We start from the raw sequence: 19,556 nt of genomic DNA, 5'->3' as shown, positions 1-19,556 counted from the left end.
AAATTTGCAATGTGTTTTGTTTTGTTCTTGCTTTGGACATAATACTTTTGGACTTGTATAGTTGAATGCTTTTCTTCTTAAATGGTAACTGTGTGCACGGTTTGAGAGTACGCTTGGTTGATTCTAGGATAAAGCATGCTAAGGTAGTTGGTAAGAACTAGTGGGATCATGAAACCGGATTCTACTTGTTTGTGGCATGATGGTAGTTGCTTCGTATAGTCAATTTGACACCAATAGTGTGTTTTTGCTACATCCATGTGAGGTTCATTATTTTTCAAGCCTTCAACATATATTTGCATGAGCGGCATGGATTCTTGACTATTGCGGACCTAATCTAGTATCTTGACTCATAATTCTCAAATACGAGACCAAGCCATCTAGAGAGGACAAAGGCATCTTTTCGGGGTGGTAATTTTTCTTTTCTAGGTTAATTTTCATTCTTTTTAGTTCATTGGGTTTACATTTGCCTTCTTTCTAACCATTTGAGTCTTTTCCCTTCTTCTCAGGCCACATCTTTAGAATTTTGAGGCTTTTGTTTCTTTTTGTTCCATTTTTGGTTTTTGTGAAGCAAATGGTCATGTTATTGGAGTTTGTGGTATATAAGGGTGGATATTGGTTCTATTTGTAAGCAAGCTTGTCTTTTGTATTTATTATGAATAATGGCAAATGAATGATGGAAAAAATCGTCCAAAGTCAAAAGAGGTAAGGACATAATAAATGCAAAATAGAAAAAAGTCGTCTAAAGTTATAAGAGGCGAGGACATTTGCTTTGAATACATGAAAAAAAAGGTGAGAATGAGAAAATTGAAAAATGTTTTGATGTGATTCTTTTCCCCTTTTTAAGCATTAAGGACAATGCTTCCTTTAAGCTTGGGGGAGAAGCATTTACGCTTTTTGTATGAATGATTGTGGATATAGCTTTGAATAAGCTTGGGGGTGTTAGTTTGTTTTTGTTTGGTGATAACTTTGTTTTGGCGTTGAGATTTGGCCAATCTTGCTTCACAACTTAGGTGTACCACCAAATTCTAAATTTTAGGCCTACCCCTAACCTTTTGCCCTTACGTTACATCCTTTGGGAAATTCCTTTGGGAAATTCCTTTGGACCTAGTGGTTGAGTCAGATACCGAGGGAGGGCATTATGAGTTAAAGCTTACGGAGAGGGGATGCATTATCAAGACGTCGAGTAGCCCAAAATTATCTCTTTTTTTCCGGTTCCTTTGTGGAACTTTTGAGATGCTCACTAGGGGAAGATATGAGACTAGTAGGGACAACGCGGTTAGACCATTTGGGATGAAAGTGGATTGCGAAAACTAGTTCCTATGCTTAGCATATTTATGTTTCAATCAACCTCGGATATCTTGGAACGTTTACTCCCTTAATTGTTTAGAAAGATTTGCATTCATTTGTGCTTGTACATTTGGAAAAGTCCTTTCATGAACATGTGTTTGCTCTTCTTTTCTTTTGATTTCCTTCTCATGCTTTTCCTTGTTTGTATTATTATGAGAATTATAGGTTAATCTCTTAGGAAACCTTTACGAGAGAATCACTCGTTCTCTTGGGCGATCAAGGGGTTTAAATGCCTTGTCTTTAGTTGCTAAAATTGACCGTGATTCCTACGAAAGTGATTTAGTGTATATTCCCATCCTCTCTAGTTTTCTTGTTTCTTTCTTTGCTTGAATAATGTCATCATTTTTCCCTTGGGTTGGATTTTGTTTTGCTTAAGGACGAGCAAAAGTTTAGCTTAGGGGAATTTGATGCATGCCATTTATAGCACTCTGAGGCTAGGTTTTCTTCATATTTTTATGCTCGTTTTTAGTCGTTTATCGTCTTTTTAGGGAATAATGTTAGAGTTGCGTGTTGGTGTGTAAGTTTAGAGAAATGCGTGCATTTAAGGTTTCCTTATTATTTTATTCATTTCTCGGCTATCTCTCTCGCTTCTCCGTTTATTTGACTTGTTTTTTAGGTATGTCGAGTTCCCCGGGATTTAATAATCAAGGAGGGAGCTCAAGTACATTCAAGGAATTTAACGGAGCCAAGTTAGGGAAGCTAAGCATGCAAGTCAAGCCAACCAAGGAAGCTCAGCAAACATTAGTGCCTTGACGCCGCCCCGAGCAACCGCACCAAAGCAGCGAAGCAGCAGCCGTCAAGCCCCGAGCAACAGCCACGCACCAAGGCCGCATCACCCAACAGCCGCGGGCTGGCCGCGGACGCAAGTCTGCTGGCCGCGGTTGAGGGGGACTGTGCATCAAAAGCAGCCAAATCCGACCAGGAACTTTCCGAGGGCTGGCTGAGGGCCCCCCGCAGGCGAGGGCCCTAGCCCCGCGGGTGCGGCTTCCCTCGTGCTCTGTTCTCCTCCACGGGCGCGGCCGATTTCTCTACGGGCGCGGGTTTCGTGGATTTACTTGCGATTTAACTTCTTTTATTCATTTTGTTTATATATTGTACGACCTTCTTTATTCTTCGTACATGAAATTCTTTAGATTAGAATAGTTTCTCTCTCCTCTAAGGAGGATTAGGGTAGATTAGTAGTTCCTCTCTCTAGATTAGGAGTAGTTTTAGAGAGAGAAAGTGAAGGATTTCAGTGGTGATTGAGAGATTGAAGATACAAGGGTGACAATTGTGTTGAATATCTTCTCTATTATCATTGAGCATTCTTAACTCTATATCACCTTATTTCTTTGTTTAACTTCATGCTTTTTTGATTTGATTTTTATGTTTGATGGTTCATTAGTGCAATTGTTATCCATATTTTGTTGATTCTTAATTCCTTTAGTTGATTGTTGATAGATGATGATGTTTGAGTAGTTGTTTGGCTAGGAATTGGATGAAACTTTTATGATTAATTGATTGTGATTAATTTGGGAATTGTGTTGATTGATTGTTGAGATTAAAGTGATTAATGAAGGTTTGCATGTGTGTAATTCGATTAGGCCTTGAGAATTATGCTAGATTGCATTGTAATTGCTAATGACACGAACAATTGATTTAGAAATTGACATTATCGATTGGTTTTGATTGTGATTCTCTTAGTTTGTTATTCATAGTGAACCCTAGCTTAACAATTAGGAGGTAGCTCTTTGATTCCAATTGATTGCTCTTATCATTAGTCTTCACAACCTTTGATTGGCATGATCTTCCCAAGTTGTTGCTATTGACATGATTACTTGTTGATCCCCATTCCTAGTGTTTTTTTTGTTTGGTTGCTTGTTTTGTTAGTTGTTAGTGTTCATCTTACCTTCGATTTCGACCTAGCTTAGGCGCATAATTGAAAGCATTTTACTGTTCCTTTGGATTCGACCCATGACTTGCCTCCATACTCGTATTTAGGTTTGTTAAGTGTTTATAAATTTAGTTTGACTGAGGGAAGATTAGATAACGACCTAGATTTCCCCTCGTCAACATGAGCCATAATGATTGAGCAACAAAATGTCCTCGATCATGCATGTTTGCTCATGTATACATAGGTATTCTTTACGTTAAGGGCAATTACCAACACAAAAATTGGAAGAATCTGTATTTCACTTAAGAAATACAGATCTTACCTTTATTTACCTTAAATTGTGTATATATTATACATGACTCCCTTTTTTATTTTTTATTTTTTTAATATATAGATGACTATTTTCTTAATTAATTGGATTCATCCAATAATTACAGTTATGGTCACTCGTTGTTATAAGAAATCCAAGGAGCAACTTCAATGACTTCATGCAAGGGTTTCAAAGTGAGTACCAAAATTCATTTGATACGTACACCGAAATCACTTAAGACCTCGGATTACATACAAAATAGTCAAGTCAATTTCTGGCATTTTGTATTAAGTTGTAGCATTTTTTGGAACAGTAATGGGCTTGTTGCCATTTTTTATATCGGTAAATACTAGATTATCTGCTAGATAAACAGTTTTTTTTGTTAATCTAGTGGCATTTCAGTAAATATATTGAGAAAGCAGAATATTTAAAACTATAAATTGACATATTAAAAGAAAATTAAAAATTAAAATACAATGTTGGTAATAGTGAATTTAGTAACATATTTTCCTCAACAAAATAATTAACAGATTAATGGAGTAAATTCAACTTAAATTACCAGCGTATGTAAATTTCCTCCACAATGTGATACTAGCTCATGATGTAGGCTTTTTTTACTTTACATGGTGGTGTATGTACAACAAGAGTAGTTTACATTACCAACTATTACGGGTATCAAATATTTATATTCCATAAGTTAAAGGGAAATTACCAAGTAAGAAATTGGTAGTATCCATGGTTAATATATGTAAAATACAAATCTTACATTATTTACCTTAAGTGATGGTTATATTATTGTAGGGAATATGTCAAACATTACCCCAAACTTGAACCCCACCTTGATCATACACTTAAGCATGATGGCGTCCAAATGGAAGAAAGCTAGAGCAAAAGAGTTGCCAAAAAGTTTTAGGAACTTGTAAACCATTCATAGGATGAAGGTTACACCCCTTAACTATCCAGAAGATCGTTAACTCCAATAGGTCTAGAACCAAGACTGGAAGTTCGGGGATGAAGGTACAAATCCAATCTAAAAGATAAAGAACTCGCCCTAATAATAGGCCTCTACTTTATTCTTCTCGTATTCATGTGCGCTTTCTGACTAACATGCAATCAATAAGTTAACCCTAAACCTGTTTAATCTACGTTAGTTGAATATTAATGCACAAATAAATCTATTATTGGTGATCACTTGAATTATAATCAAATTAACCTAAACAAGATTATTAATTATCTTATTAAGCGTGATTACAAGTACCAATTCCCTTTAAACGTGCATAAAAGGTGTGATCAAGCAATAACAATAAATATCAAGAAACATAATAGTAATATGAAAAATAATAATATTCATAATTAAAACAAGGAAATTTTGTCTAAAACCACCCGTCAAAAACTTGTTTTTGTCAAAAACCACCCGAAAAAAATTGTTGCCCAATGCCACCCAAATTCGAATTTATGTTGAAGAAGACCACCTGATATCATATTCCGGCCTTGACTTGAATCTCCGGTGTTGACTCAGGTCACGTGACTGAACACGTGACTTTTAATGAGACCCCCCCTTTATTTTATTTTTTTACTCTTCGAATTTTTTGGCTTCCCTCTCTCTCCTCTCTTTATTCTCTCTCCTCTCGTTCCTCTCTCTTCTCTATGTTCTCTCTGTTATCATCAAACACCATTGTTGCTCTTTGAGTGCTCCAATTATCACCAGCCATTGTTGAATTCTGAATAACAACCTTCCAGAAACTTTAATTTTGAATTCATTATTGAGGTGGTTTCTGATTTTGTCATTTTTTGCGAAAATTAGGGTTTACCTTTGCTAAATAATTGAAATGTTGAAAATTCAGGTGAAATGTCGCAATCTCCAGCAAACACTAAGTGCGGATGCGGTGTTCCAATTGCAAGGTTGAAGTCTTGGACTCATGAAAACCCTGGGAGAAGATTCGAAACCTGCAAGTTCTACAATCTAAATACAAACCAGAGGGGTTGCAAATTTTTTCGTTGGGTTGATGAGGATATGACCAATTGGCAACGAGATGCACTAAACCTAATTTTATCTGACAAGCAGCTGCTAAAAGGGGAAGTTAGTGTTCTACAAACAAGGTTGTGTTGTGCATAGAATGAGAAAAGGAGATTGAAGGAAGAACTTGACAAATTGAAGTTGAAGTTGAAGAAAAGAAGGAATGAATCTGGTGACAACATAAGAATGACTATGTCAGTTTGTGTTGTAATGTCTATGCTTCTTAGTTTTATCATGGTCAAATTAGTGGCCTAATCTAGTTGATGTGGGCAGTAGGTTGTATTAAGTTAGTTTGAGTACTGAAATTTATATCCCTAATCTAGTAGAACTTGTAGTAGTTTGTGTTTGTTGGATGTATTAAGAAAGTAATGAAATATCTTATGATTTGTCATAATATTTTGCAATTCTTACTTGCACTACATATAAGCAAGTAATTACTTGTTACTTAGCATATAACTTGATTGTAATTGTTGTCATACATAACAAAAGTACCATGAAATTTGTTCAAAAGCTTATCCTAGCTCAAAAAACTTAATACAATTAACAATTCAAACACATATTAGATCAAGAGTTAGAGGCTTGTGATGGTTGAATTGTGCAGCTTGCTTGAGAGCGTTGAACTGAGGTTGATGTTTACCCATTGGTCTTCTGTCTTTTTTAGTAGCTTCTTTTAAGAACAGGTGTTGGAGCTACAGATTGCTGCTTTGTAGTGTTTGCAATCTTGGAAGAATTTGCAGGTGCTCTTTTCTTTGAACCTGTTGATGGGGCTGCTGTTGCTTGAGTTCTTGCTGCTGAAGATGGTTGCAGGGAAGTTGGAGTTAGTGTTGTTATTGTTAATACAGTTGTTGTTGCTGCTCTGGAGGTGCTTTTTGTTTGAGGGGCTCCCTTCTTTGGTCTACCACCCTTGTTGACAGGAGGTGGTGGTGGTGGTGGGACATGTGGATTTTTACATGTCTTTTGGTAATGCCCAAACTGACCACAATTCTTACACATGCTTTGCTTCTTCTGACTTTGAACATAGTTAGCTTCTTCTCCCTCCCCTGGCTCCTTTATTCTCTTCTTGCCCTTAGGTCTTCCTGGAAGCTTCTTAAAAGCAGGAGGGAGTGGCTCTGGGAAGGTGGTTTGTGGCCATTAATTTTTTTCCAGGCATGTGGTGAAAGTAGGGGGCATATGACTTAGCATATGTGGCAACATGATATGCTGGGTGCACATAGTCCTCCCAGTTGTATCTTCGCTTAGCAATGCAAGCTAGAGCATGATAGCATGGTATACCCATTAACTCCCACCTAAAGCACCCACATGTTCTGTTTTGCAAGTTGACCACATAGGTTTCCCTAGTGGACACATGGTCCACCTCAAATTCATGAACATCAACTTGTGTAACATCTCACTTGCTGACTTGTTCACTAGCCCTTCCAACCATTTTGACCACTGAGGGCATGATCAAACCATCAAACTGCTTTAGTCCATCTCTCTTTGCACAACACCTTCTCATAAGCCACCTTCTTATCCACTCTAGCATTCCTAATATAGGCATGGACCTAGCTTCCCTTATGACATTGTTGAAGCTCTCATAGCAATTATTGGGCAACATTCCAGACTTGCATCTACTACTAAATGCATGTCTTGACCAATGGCAAGCTGGAATGTTGTTCAAATAATTAAAAGCATCTGCTGACAACATTTTGATAGCTTCCATTTGTTGGTTGAAATGAAACTAAAATTAAAAAAAGACACTAATCATTCCCAAGTTCAAATTCAGACACATGATTCAAGTTAAAATAAGACACTAATCATTCCTAAGTTCATATTCAGACACATGATTCAAGTTACAGAATAATAATCAACTTTGTACCTTTGTTGTGGATCTTGCAGCCATGTAAAAATATTGCTTATATAGCTGACTAGGGAACTTTAATTTGAACTTGGCCCAAATATGTCTGCAGAAAAACCTTATTTCATCCCTGGGAATGACCTTGTTGAATGCTTCTAATAGCCCCTACAATCACATCACAACTTAATCACACAGTACACTCAAAAACAGACAGTTGAACTTGAAATAGGAAAGGGTTATGTACACTAACCTTTTGTCTGTCAGACATAAATGTCACAGGCTCCACTCCTTGTCTTTTTCATGTCACATCTTGACCCACACTTCCCAGGTAAGTGACAAGTAGCTCTATAAACCACTCCCAAGTCTCTGCATTTTCAGTTTCCACAATAGCCCAAGCTACAGGAAACAAGTTGTTGTTACCATCTTTTGCCACTGCTGTCAAGCAAATCCCAGGGACAAGTTCCCTCAAATGGCATCCATCCACACCCAAAATTGTCCTACACCCAGCCATGAATCCTTCCTTACATGGCTGAAAACATATATACATTCTCTGAAATATGGGAGGTGGATTCTCTATTCCAACACACTTCACTACAGCTGTACTACCTGGATTAAACTATCTAATGGCTTCAGCATAATCCCAAACCCTCCAATACTGATATGCAGCATCACCATGGATCATATTCATTGCAATTTGCCTTGCATTATAGCATATGTAGTATCCTAGACTTACACCAGTCACTCTCCTAGCTCTGACTATGAAGTCTCTAAGCTTCCAACTAGGTGTATTTCTCCACTCCTCTAAGAATCTCTCTACCAAATACAGAGCACTCACCTTGTTGTTTTCAGGCTGCCTCCCACACACATGATTCAAGTTCAGAGTCCTTATTTGAATTGTAGCCTCACCTTTTATCTTCTTACAGTGCACCTTAAATCTGCACTTTCTCTTGCTGTCACATTTGCATCTCACAATCCTTGAATGCTTCCAATTACACTCACATTTATGCACACAAAACACATTTACCTTGTTGTTGTCATTATGTAGGAAATAGTAGTTGTACCCATTATCCATTGCATGATACCTCAGAGCCTTCCTACATATATCTACTTATGGGAATTTTAACCCCAAGCTCAACTTTATTTTGTCCTTAAAGTCAACTTCTGGGTTAAAAGCATGATAGTGAATCCCCTTCTCATCATCTGAGTCAGCCAAACTCTCAACATTATCATTAGATTCACCTAAATCTACCTCATCTTCTACCCCCAAGTCTATTAAACCATTTTAATCCTCAACTACCTGCTCCTTATTTTGAGGTTGGTAGATTTGTAGTGACTGACTACCACCCAAACTCGTTGTTATTCTCTCAGTTATGGTTTCATCTATATTAGCTGCAAACAAATCATCATCTTCTTGATCCTCCCAGTCTTCTTCACTGAAATCCACATCACTCCCCTCATCTAAACCAGATTCATAGCCATTCTGGTCACAACCAGCCTCCTTCTCAACCAATGATTCTACATTACATAAGTCCTCCCTAGCCTTCCATTTCTTAGATCTCACATTTGGTTTCCCTTTTCTGGTTGAGGAAGGGTTTTTAATTGGTTGTTTTTGGTTAATGGATGAGGTACAGGGGTGGTTAGGAGCTGAAGATATGAGTGAATCTGTGTTACCAGATCTAAGGTTATCAAGTGCACAAAGTGGGCCCCTCTCACTTGATGACTCACCAAGTTTACCCTTTCTCTTTTTATCCAAACCCACCAGCTGTTGTACATCAAACCAGTACTCAACATTGTCAAGATTCTCATATTCCTGAAAGTCATCATCATAGTCATCTTCACATGGCCCCTCCTCTTGGCTTTTCCCTTCCCCACCCTCAATTACTCTCTCATGATGTACAACATACAAGTTGTACCACCCATCACTCTCAGGAGATTCCAGCAGGTTAGGAATATCTTTATCATTCTTTATCTGCTCCCTCCCAGTAAATAAGGTACAATTCTTCCTCCTAAACCAAATCTCACCAATATCCTCATACTTCAACTCATGCCTAATCCAGTAAGCAAACTCAAAGTAACAAACCTCCTCTACATTTGGGTGTAAACTAAGGTCATGATAACCAGTGGGTCCAGGTTCATAAGTGGTTTGCTTTTTCTTCTTATTTGTCACAAAAACTCCACCATAATACAACCTAAAATTCATTTGTCCTATTTTAAATCTATACCTAGGCACACCTACGAATTTTATGCCATTGAACCTGATACACAACAACACACAAGAGCAACAACTAATTAAATTATCACACTTCTAATTAAATAATCAACATGCATTAAGTACTAACACATTTAGGAATCCAAACTAAAGCTTAAAAAATCAACAAAACAAATGATAAAACACACAATTTTCACAATATACAATTACCTTAAACAATGAACCAATTACCACATTTTACTTTGCATAATTGTTACTTATTCAACTAATTAATGGCACATGGGTATAATTAGTGGAGCAGGACTGTAATTAACTATTTAATTCAACAAAAAAATGATAAAACACACCATTAACAGATTATTATACTAAAAAAAAAGTACCTTGCTTTCTGCACTATCTCCCATTTGGTCCCCCCCCCTCAAATTCCTTCTTGCCTTTGCCATTTGTACCTTTACCCATTGATTATGACTCAACTTGATCAGAAAACTGCCCACAAACGTACAAACCCAAAACTAGAAAGAAAAGGGGTGTAAAATTAGGTCAAAAGTAGAAAAAAATTTACCTTTTAAGTGTTAATTACACTATTACAACTCCCAGCAATTAATCGATTCACCTTCCGCAATTAAGAAGCATGTCCAATCGTCATTGTAATTTGCAGAAGATTCAATTAAGAGAACAGAGAGAAGAGAGAGGAACGAGAGGAGAAAAAATAAAAAGAGGAGAGAGAGGGAAGCCAAAAAAAATCGAAGAGTAACAAAAAAGAAGGGGGGTCTCATTAAAAGTCACGTGTTCAGTCACGTGACCTGAGTCGACGCCGGAGATTCAAGTCAAGGCCAGAATATGAGATCAGGTGCTCTTCTGCAACATAAATTCGAATTTGGGTGGTTGACAAAAACAAGTTTTAGACGGGTGGTTTTAGACAAAATTTCCTTAAAATAATAATGTTCATGTTTAAATAAAGCATAATAATAGCAAGATCCTAGGAATGATACTAACAAGATTAATAACAAACCCTAGCATGTCACTAAACAATAAAGATCAAAGCTTTACCCCTAACATGATACTAACATGATATTAGGAAAGAAAATAAGAAGCATCATCATAATCATACATGATATTAGAATTTTAGTTATTACCCTAAACATGATACTAAGAAAAGAATCCTAACATGATACTAGGAAAAGCATCCTAATATGATACTAGGAATCAAAATAACAACCTAAACATGATTTCTATATCATAATATCAATTAAACAATTAAATTACTTACTAGGATGCCTCGTACCTCTTTCTAATAACAAAATACACACATTAGAAACTTCAAGGAAAATATAAAATCAAACAATTAAATTAAATAATTGAAATAGAGATTTGGGACCAAACCCTCAGAAATATCAAACCTTTCACGTCTAGGGCGAAGGCAACTTCGAACTTGGCTAGGTGTGTCTAGTGCTAATGAGTGAGGAATTCTGTTTGTAAAAGGCTAGGCTAGAAAGAGGGAGAGAGAGAATAAGCTTTAGCTTAGAGAGTGACAGGGTAAAGTCGTATCCCCAATCAAAAGTAGTTCCTAAGTCCTCTAACTAAAGCGGATAGGGAAGTAGGGTCGATCTCCACAGGGAAACAAGTCTTTCTATTCCTAATTAACTAAAATAATCTAGATTATGAAGTAACCAACATTTATATTTGAATAAGAAACTAAAATACTAAGATTGAGAATAGGGAGAAAACAATATATAAAAGGATCTAGGGCATAGGTTCACCAATAAATAATATTCCAGGGTAGAATATAATAATCATTCATCAATGCATACATCAATCAGATTATAAAGGGCTTTCGCTACGTATTATAATCACACAATTAATTTACCGGTATTAAATCTCATCTTTCGAATCTCGAATTAACCATTTATAAATTAACCTGCCTATTGAAACTAGACCTAAACATTAATTCTCATATGTCGAATCTCGAATCAATATTGTCAAACTCATGCATAAAATATCAGGCCTAATCTAGTCACAGAGTATTAATTCAGTCAAAGGGAATTAATCTAGCATTGATAATTAACAACAATAAATTACCCCTTCATATTATTTATGGATCCCCACAAACCCTAGAATTAAAACTACTCACACATAGTAGAAATTAAACTAATCAAAGCAATAAAGCAAGACATGATAAAAGGAATAAAGTAAATAACTAAGATTAAGAGAAGAGAAATCGTTACCAAACTAATCTGTATTAATGGAAAATAATCAAGAACAAGAGTTGAGAGAAGAGTTAAGAGAGAGAAAAGATCCTAAGTATCGATAGGGACGGAGAATGATTCAGAACGTTCTGCGATCCTAAACCATTCTTGTAACGCCGATACCTGCAAACTAGCGTTAGTTAAACAGATAAAAGAGTTAAGAAACGCTTATCTTGCACCGTCGAGCACACGTCTCTGAAAGTAACCGATTGTTTTGATGACCTCCTGCAAGCTAAAGAATGTCATCCCACTTGAAAACCGCTACGCCTGTAACTGCTTCCAAATTTGGAAGATTGCTTCGCCTGAAACGATCCTCCCCGCAATGACAATATTCCACGTCCAAGGGAACACTATCGAAGATTATTTCTCTTGAAACAATCCTCATCCGCATTGATAATATTCCACATCCTAGGGAATACCATCGAAGATTATTTCTCTTGAAACAATCTCCATCCGCATTGATAATATTCCACATCCTAGGGAATACCATCGAAGATTATTTCTCTTGAAACAATCTCCAGTTGTTTGTGACAACTTTCCGCAAGCTAGGGAATGCCACCTTGCTGCTTTGACGTTCTGAACAAAGAGCTTCTTTTTCCTACTGTGATAGTCTTCGAAAAGATCACTGCTTTTTAATATTTGTTATGCCAGTACGTCGGCGCTTTGCTGCTTGTGAACCAGTATGTCGGCAATCCTCTTTTATTCGGGAATAGTTGCCAACACAACTCTTGTGTAATGTATGACAATCCGATTTAGGGAAAGCTGTCAATGCCACGTAACAATCCATCCTTGGAAATGTTGCCACGATGAAGCGACAATCCGTATCTCGGAAAATTTGCCAAAATCCAATTTTTGGAAAAGTTGTCGATGCTTCGTAACAATCTTTCATAAGAACTTTGCTACGATCGACAATCCACATCTTGGAATATAACTCTTGAAAGCAATCCACCTTGGAAATTTGCCAACGCTATGCGACAATCCTTTTGGGAAAATATTGCCACTATTGACAATCCGCGTCTTGGAACATTTGCAAAAAGGAGTCGACCGACAATCCACTTCGGGAAAATTTGCCACTTACTGAAATGAATGACAATCCACGTTGAGGAACTTTTGCCGATATTTATGATGAATAGAAACCTACAAAAATCCTTTGGGAAATTTTGCTATAGGGAACTGAGTGTATGACAATCCAATTTCGGAAAACTTGCCAGCGATGACAATCCGAACTTGGAAAAAATTGCCAAACAAAGAAGGAGCACGACAATCCACGCTTGGAAACTTTTCTAGAGATGACAATCCAATCTTGGAAAAATTGTCATTGAAGAAGATGCACGACAATCCATTTTTGGAAATATTGTCAGTTGGGGATGACAATCCAATTTTTGGAAAACTTTGTCGTTTAATAAGAATGCGCGACAATCCATATTTGGAAATATTGTCGTTTAAGTGCTTGCTTTTAAACCGATTGTAATGAGCCAGTGTTTTAGGCGCTTAAGCTAAGTGAGACAATTTTTTGACAGGTCAATCACTTACTACGATTGTAATTGAGCCGACTGCTAATCATGTCAAATTGCTTATATGGGCTAACTGGCGTACCAAGGAACCCGAAATTGCTGCATGAGGTCGAAATCACCTTTCTGAGAGGCTTCGAGCTTTGTCGTTGCTGAAATATCTCTGGCGCCAGGAATTGGAGTAGGGTCCTCCCTATTCTGCTGCACCTGTATTTATTTTTTACTATAGAACTTTGCCAATCTTTTTAATCATCTTAGGGTTGACCTAAGGCTTAACGTCGCTTGACTCATCGACTTGACACGACTAAAGGTATAAACTTGACTCGATGTGATCGACTCGAGGTTGACTCGACTCGAAGTAAAATGACACATGTGACTCGTGACCCGTGTGTGCATTATAATGTGATCGTGTGACTCAAAAATGCAAAAATTTTCCGTCATTTTTGTGGAGGGTACCGACTTTCTCCCGAAAAAAGAATCGAAGTGTGAAGGTGCATGTTGAATGAGCTTAGTCAAATGTTGTTTGATACTATCTCTCAAGGTGCAAGGATTAATCCATCCTAGGCTATCTCAATGGTTGACTCAATGATGAAAGCATTTGGGTAACTTAGGCACGGAGGCTAAGCACTTCATACTTCGTGATGCAATGATGATTATGATTGATGAGTGATGTTGATATGACAAGGCATGCTTCAATGTTGTGTTAAGATTTCATGACAAAGGGTTCCTAAGGGAAGTATATTTGGTCATGTATCTGTGCAGTGTGTGAAAGTGACACTAAAGTTAGGCCGCAAGAGCTAAGTGTGTGGGAAAATATTATTTGTTAAAAGAGTCAAATGGGGGTGACTCTTAGGCTAGGTAAGCTAATGATGTAGGGATCAAGCCCCCAAGTCTAGCTCTAAGTGAATAGGGATGAGCATAGGGAATCCCTTGATATGATCATGGTGTGAGTGTGTGAATGTGAATATGAATGCATGTTTATTACGGCCGCACCTCGATGTGAGGTTGTCTACGTATCCGTTAGGAATCAGGCCGAACGTAGCTCTAGTCGAACCCCGCACAAGTGTGTATACCTCAAAAAGGTCTTTTAAGGGTTGTGACGTGGTTAGGCTAAAGGCTATAGAAGGAGGGGATGGAGGCTCAAGACCCTAGATAAGCCCCCAAGGTGTGCAACCTTGCTTTTGAATCTTTATATTTTTATGCTTGAGTTTCTACTCTTTTTTAGCTCTCTTTGCTTTAGCATTTATTTTATTTTAATAAGTGTGGGTAATCCCGATCATGCGGTCTACCACTCACTTGGCATTTATGTTTCTCAGGCACGGTACCGAGCACTCGATAAGAGACGCAATTTGAGACGTGTTCTTATCGAAGATATTTTCATATCAAAGACATTGGAACACTTACCCTTTTGTACACTTTTATTTATTTTTTTTGCTTATTTTTGCTATTTTAATCTTTTGAATTTACTCAAGCTTTTATTCTTTGAAAAATTGCATAAGTTGCACACCATCTCATCCCAAGGTTAGGTAAATGTAGGTTGAAAAAAGAAAGGTCCATCGTTAGACGAGGCTCAAAGTGGTTTATGAAGAAAGGATTGTAAATTAGAAAGGTGAAAGGAGATATGATGTGGCTACAAGGGGTGCCTCAAATCATTGGTATACCTTGTGCTTAATTCGACATGGATTTTTTTTTTTATTTATTTTTTTATATATATATATTTGATGAAATATAATGAAATGATCATATATAAGGAAATAAATGCTCATTTTATTAAAAAGGGAAAAAGGAAAGAAAAAAGAAAAAAAAAAAAAAAAACATAACAAAATTAATCTAAAGGAAAAGAAAAGGTGCCTATGCTAGACTTATTGGGAAAGGAAAAAAAGAAAAAGAAATAGAAAAAGAGGTCATGAAATCCTGTCGTTGAAGCTCGCCTCTGTCTTGTGTTGTTTCATCATTACCCTCATTTTTTGTTTGTCAATCATATGACTCAAACTCGATTCAACACACATGGATGGAAGAAGTGAAGAAAGATTGGAATAGAATGTGAAAGAAGAATGATGTAGATGGAGGGGTATGACGAATTAGGAATAAAATGTACCCCCAACTTGAACGACGGAAAAGACCGACTCATGCATGAACCTAAGACATGGCCATGGTGACATATACAAAGTGTGTGCTAAGACTAGTGAGTGTAGGTGACATGTTAAGACTCTTGTCATGACCATGTGGCTAGACTATGTGACTAAGACTCGATTAATGACTCAACAAGGTGTTATTGACAGCAAAATTAACCGAATTAAACAGAAAACTGATTAATTAGACCCTAGGTGATGACTCGACCAATAATCCGAGCTGTCGGCCAAGCGACAGGACTGGCGTCACACTATGGAGCTTGGCGCCAGACAACATAGCTGTCGTCAGGCGCTACACTCCATCGTGTGGCGCTACAGCTCAGATCCTGGCGCCAATATTGGAGCTTTGGTCTGGGACTGTTTTCGGTGTTATTAATCAACTGGGGTATGCCTAAAGTCGTACTAGGTCAATTCCGATTAAAATATTAGACTTTATTGACTCAAATTAAATAATTAATTAATTAGGCAAAGTTCTTTAAGTCATTAATTTATTTAATCTCAACACAAGTCAACAAACGGTTAAGAGAAACATAGAATATATATGCAGAACAAATGATGCACAATTAGTCAAGTAGGCACGATATGATGCAATGCGTTTACAACCTAACCATGGCTCTAGTTCTCTAAAGTTCGGGATATGGTTTAGTCAAAGAGGGTCCATGGTTAATTGTCCAGATGCACCGCGCGGAAGCCTAACCGTGAAGGGTTGGCGCGAGTGGATGGGACACCGCAAGCTTTAGAAAAAAACTCGCTTCCATGGTTTGGTGAATTCAACATCTCATATGTACCCTTTGTTGCACGGAGCGTTCAATCGGGTAGATGGAGCATGAATTCCCAGAGGGTTATGTCCATATGTAGAACACATATGGGTTTCAGAAAAGTGAGAAAAAATTCAATCAGGAAGTAGGATCGAGTAAACAATACGAAAAACTGGTCGAAATTAGAACGCATATTTCTAGCTCGGTATTGGGGGAAATTGGCGCCAGCAATCAGAGACTGGCGCCAGATTTTAACTGTAGCGCCTGGCGCCAATGCTGGCGTCTGGCGCTACGGCTAAAAGTCTGGCGCCAAGCTCTGGCCCCTGACGCTACTTCCCACATGCCTCAGCAGCTTTCTGTGCTCGATAAAATTTTTCGATTTCGCGCGGTGTTATTTCAGTCCTAGTTGTGAAAGACGTTTCTCAAATTTCCTACGTGTAAAATCCTATGTTTTTAACTCATTACGGATGGTCTTTCCAATGAGATCTTTTTTATGCATATGACAATAATGTTAATCAAAATTACGCACAAGAAATACTTAGAACTTTTCGAGTCTCATCCACTCATTCTAAATCATTGCCGAAACAAATTCAGGAATTAAAATAGAAATCCTCCCCAGTGGAGTCGCCAAAAACTGTAGGGAATATTTTCAAGCCTTTAAAATCCCACTAGCTTGAACCCCACTGTGATCATACACTAAAGTACGGTGGCATCCAAAAGGGAAGAAGATAGAGCAAAAGAGTCGCCAACAAGTTTTTTAAGAACTTGTAAACCATTCACGAGGTGAAGGTTACACCCCTTAACGATCCAAGAGGTCGTCAACTCCATAAGGTCTATAACCAAATAAGGGTTCGGGGATGAAGGTACAAATCCAACCTAAAAGAGATTGAACCTGCCCTAATAATAGGCCTCTACTTTTTTCTGATCGTATTCATGTGCGCTTTCTGATTAACATGCAATCAATAGGATTAACCCTAAACCTGTTTATCTATGTTGGTTGAATTTAATGCACAAATAAATCTATTATTGGCGATCACTTGAAATATAATCATATTAACCCTAAACAAGATTATTAATTATCTTATTAAGCGTGATTACAAGTACAAATTCCCTTTAACATGCATAAAAGGTGTGATCAAGCAATAAATAATAAGCATCAAGCAACATAATAATAATCATAATAATAATAATAATCATCATAAAATTATAATCATAATCAAAACAATAATAATCATAAATAAAATAATCATTATCAAAATAATAATAATAATAATAATAATATTCATAATCATCATAAATTATAATAATTATAATCATAATCATGTTCATGTTAACATTAAAGCATAATAATAATAGCAAGATCCTAGGCATGATACTAACAAGATTAATAACAAACCCTAGCATGTCACTAAGCAATAAAAATCAAATCTTTAGCCCTAACATGATACTAACAATCATAAATATTAGGAAGAACATAGGAAGCATCGCAGGAATCATAATAAGCATATTTGATATTATAACCTTTCCCCTAAACATGATACTAGGAATATCATAATAACAATATAAGCATGATTTCTACATCATAACATCAATAAAACAATAAAGTACTTACTTCGATGCCTCGTACCTCTTTCTAATTACAAAATACACGCGTTAGTAACTTCAAGGAAAATAATAATCAAACAATTAAATTAAATAATTGAAAGAGAGATTTGGGACCAAACCCTCAGAAATTAAAACCTTTCACGTCTAGAGCGAAGGCAACTTCGAATATGGCTAGGTGTTTCTAGATCTTGCGAATGCGGAATTTTGTATGGGAAAACAAAGTTTAGAGGAAAAAGAGAAAGAATTGAAAGATTAAAGAATGCTAATTAAAACTGATTGTAGATGAATGATCATGAGAATTGGTGAATGAAAACCGAGTTTTTAATACGATATTTATAGAGAAAATCAGCCAAAAAAGATAAATTAACAAAACAGAGTCTGACGCTCAGGAAACAGAGCTGGCGCCAGGCACCAGCACTAGCGCCAGGCACCAGCACTAGCGCCAGGCGCCAATGGCTAGCGCTAGGCGCAAAGCCTGGTTCCAGGCGCCAAGGCCTGGGGTTGGACGCCAAGCTTGATTTTAACGCGTTTTCAAAAATCCGATAAGTTTACCGTACTGGAGGATAAAATGATATAATTTCTTCGAAAATGCTATTTGATTTTGATTAAAACTCTGAAAAGTCAACAAAGTCAACTTATCAATGCTAATTGAATTGGGAATGAAAAGAACCTTCTAGAAGAATCTAGAAGACCAAAACCATTCCTAATTGCATTAGGAATGATAAATCATATTAGGCCCTCCCCTAGATCATTGGGCCGCACATAAAGCTCAAACCGGGCCCAGTTTAGTAAATTGGCCATAATTTCCTCAATATTCATCGGAATTGGGCTTATAATATATCGTTGGAAAGGTCTTTGCAAGCCCCATCCAACTACACCACTACTGGACCCATATCATGGACCAACCAAACTGGATTGGCTGTTTTCTTAAAATAAAGTTTTCAAAAACAGAGAGAAGAGAAAAGAGATAAAAACTTTCCGCAACACTAGACTTTTCCACACTTTCGTTTCATTCGATTATGATTCGACGTAAAAGGTACTCATCACTGGGTTTGGTTTTGGGGAGACACAAATGGGTGTCTACACTAATCTAGTCACAGAGTATTAATTCAATCAATAGGGAATTAATCTAGCATTGATAATTAACAACAATAAATTACCCTTCATGTTATTTATGGATCCCCACAAACCCTAGAATTAAAACTACTCACACATAGTAGAAATTAAACTAATCAAAGCAATAAAGCAAGACATGATAAAAGGAATAAAGTAAATAACTAAGATTAAGAGAAGAGAAATCGTTACCAAACTAATCTGTATTAATGGAAAATAATCAAGAACAAGAGTTGAGAGAAGAGTTAAGAGAGAGAAAAGATCCTAAGTAGAGAGAGAAAGTCTAAGGAAGAAGATAAAAAAAATCCGTACAAAATCGTATATAAACGTTTCCTAAAACAAAAATTAAAACTAATTAATCAGGTCCTATAGAAACACGCGCCCGATCGGGCGAAGGGCCGCCCGATCGGGCCCGCCTTTTTCTTCGCGTTCCTTCCCAGTAGCATCGCCCGATCGTGCTAGACGCTCGCACGATCGGGCGCGCTATAAGCACGCACAACACCTGGCCTTGCCGCGCCCGATCGGGCGACCTCTTGCCCGATCGGGCCCTTGCTCCACTTTGAGGCTCGAACTTCGATTGGGCTTGATTTCTCGGCCCAAT

The 19,556-nt window shown here is 37.3% G+C and overlaps 1 protein-coding gene across 1 annotated transcript; it reads right to left on the bottom strand.

Annotated features, from left to right (window-relative positions):
• Nucleotides 1-6,934: 6,934 nt before the first annotated feature.
• LOC145636848 (uncharacterized) lies at nt 6,935-7,892 on the bottom strand. The gene is made up of 3 exons (XM_081688389.1): nt 7,701-7,892; nt 7,403-7,546; nt 6,935-7,264 (listed from the first exon to the last, which is right to left on the bottom strand). Exons 1-3 carry the CDS (start codon nt 7,890-7,892, stop codon nt 6,935-6,937), a joined length of 666 nt encoding a protein of 221 aa, XP_081544515.1.
• Between the last annotated feature and the right edge of the window lie 11,664 nt (nt 7,893-19,556).

The sequence above is a fragment of the Chenopodium album genome, chromosome 6 (genome assembly GCF_948465745.1).
Source record: "Chenopodium album chromosome 6, dcCheAlbu1.1, whole genome shotgun sequence".
NCBI classification, from domain to species: Eukaryota; Viridiplantae; Streptophyta; class Magnoliopsida; order Caryophyllales; family Amaranthaceae; genus Chenopodium; species Chenopodium album.
The sequence above is the reverse complement of the archived record's forward strand: the minus strand, read 5'-3'. Positions and strand labels throughout refer to the sequence as shown.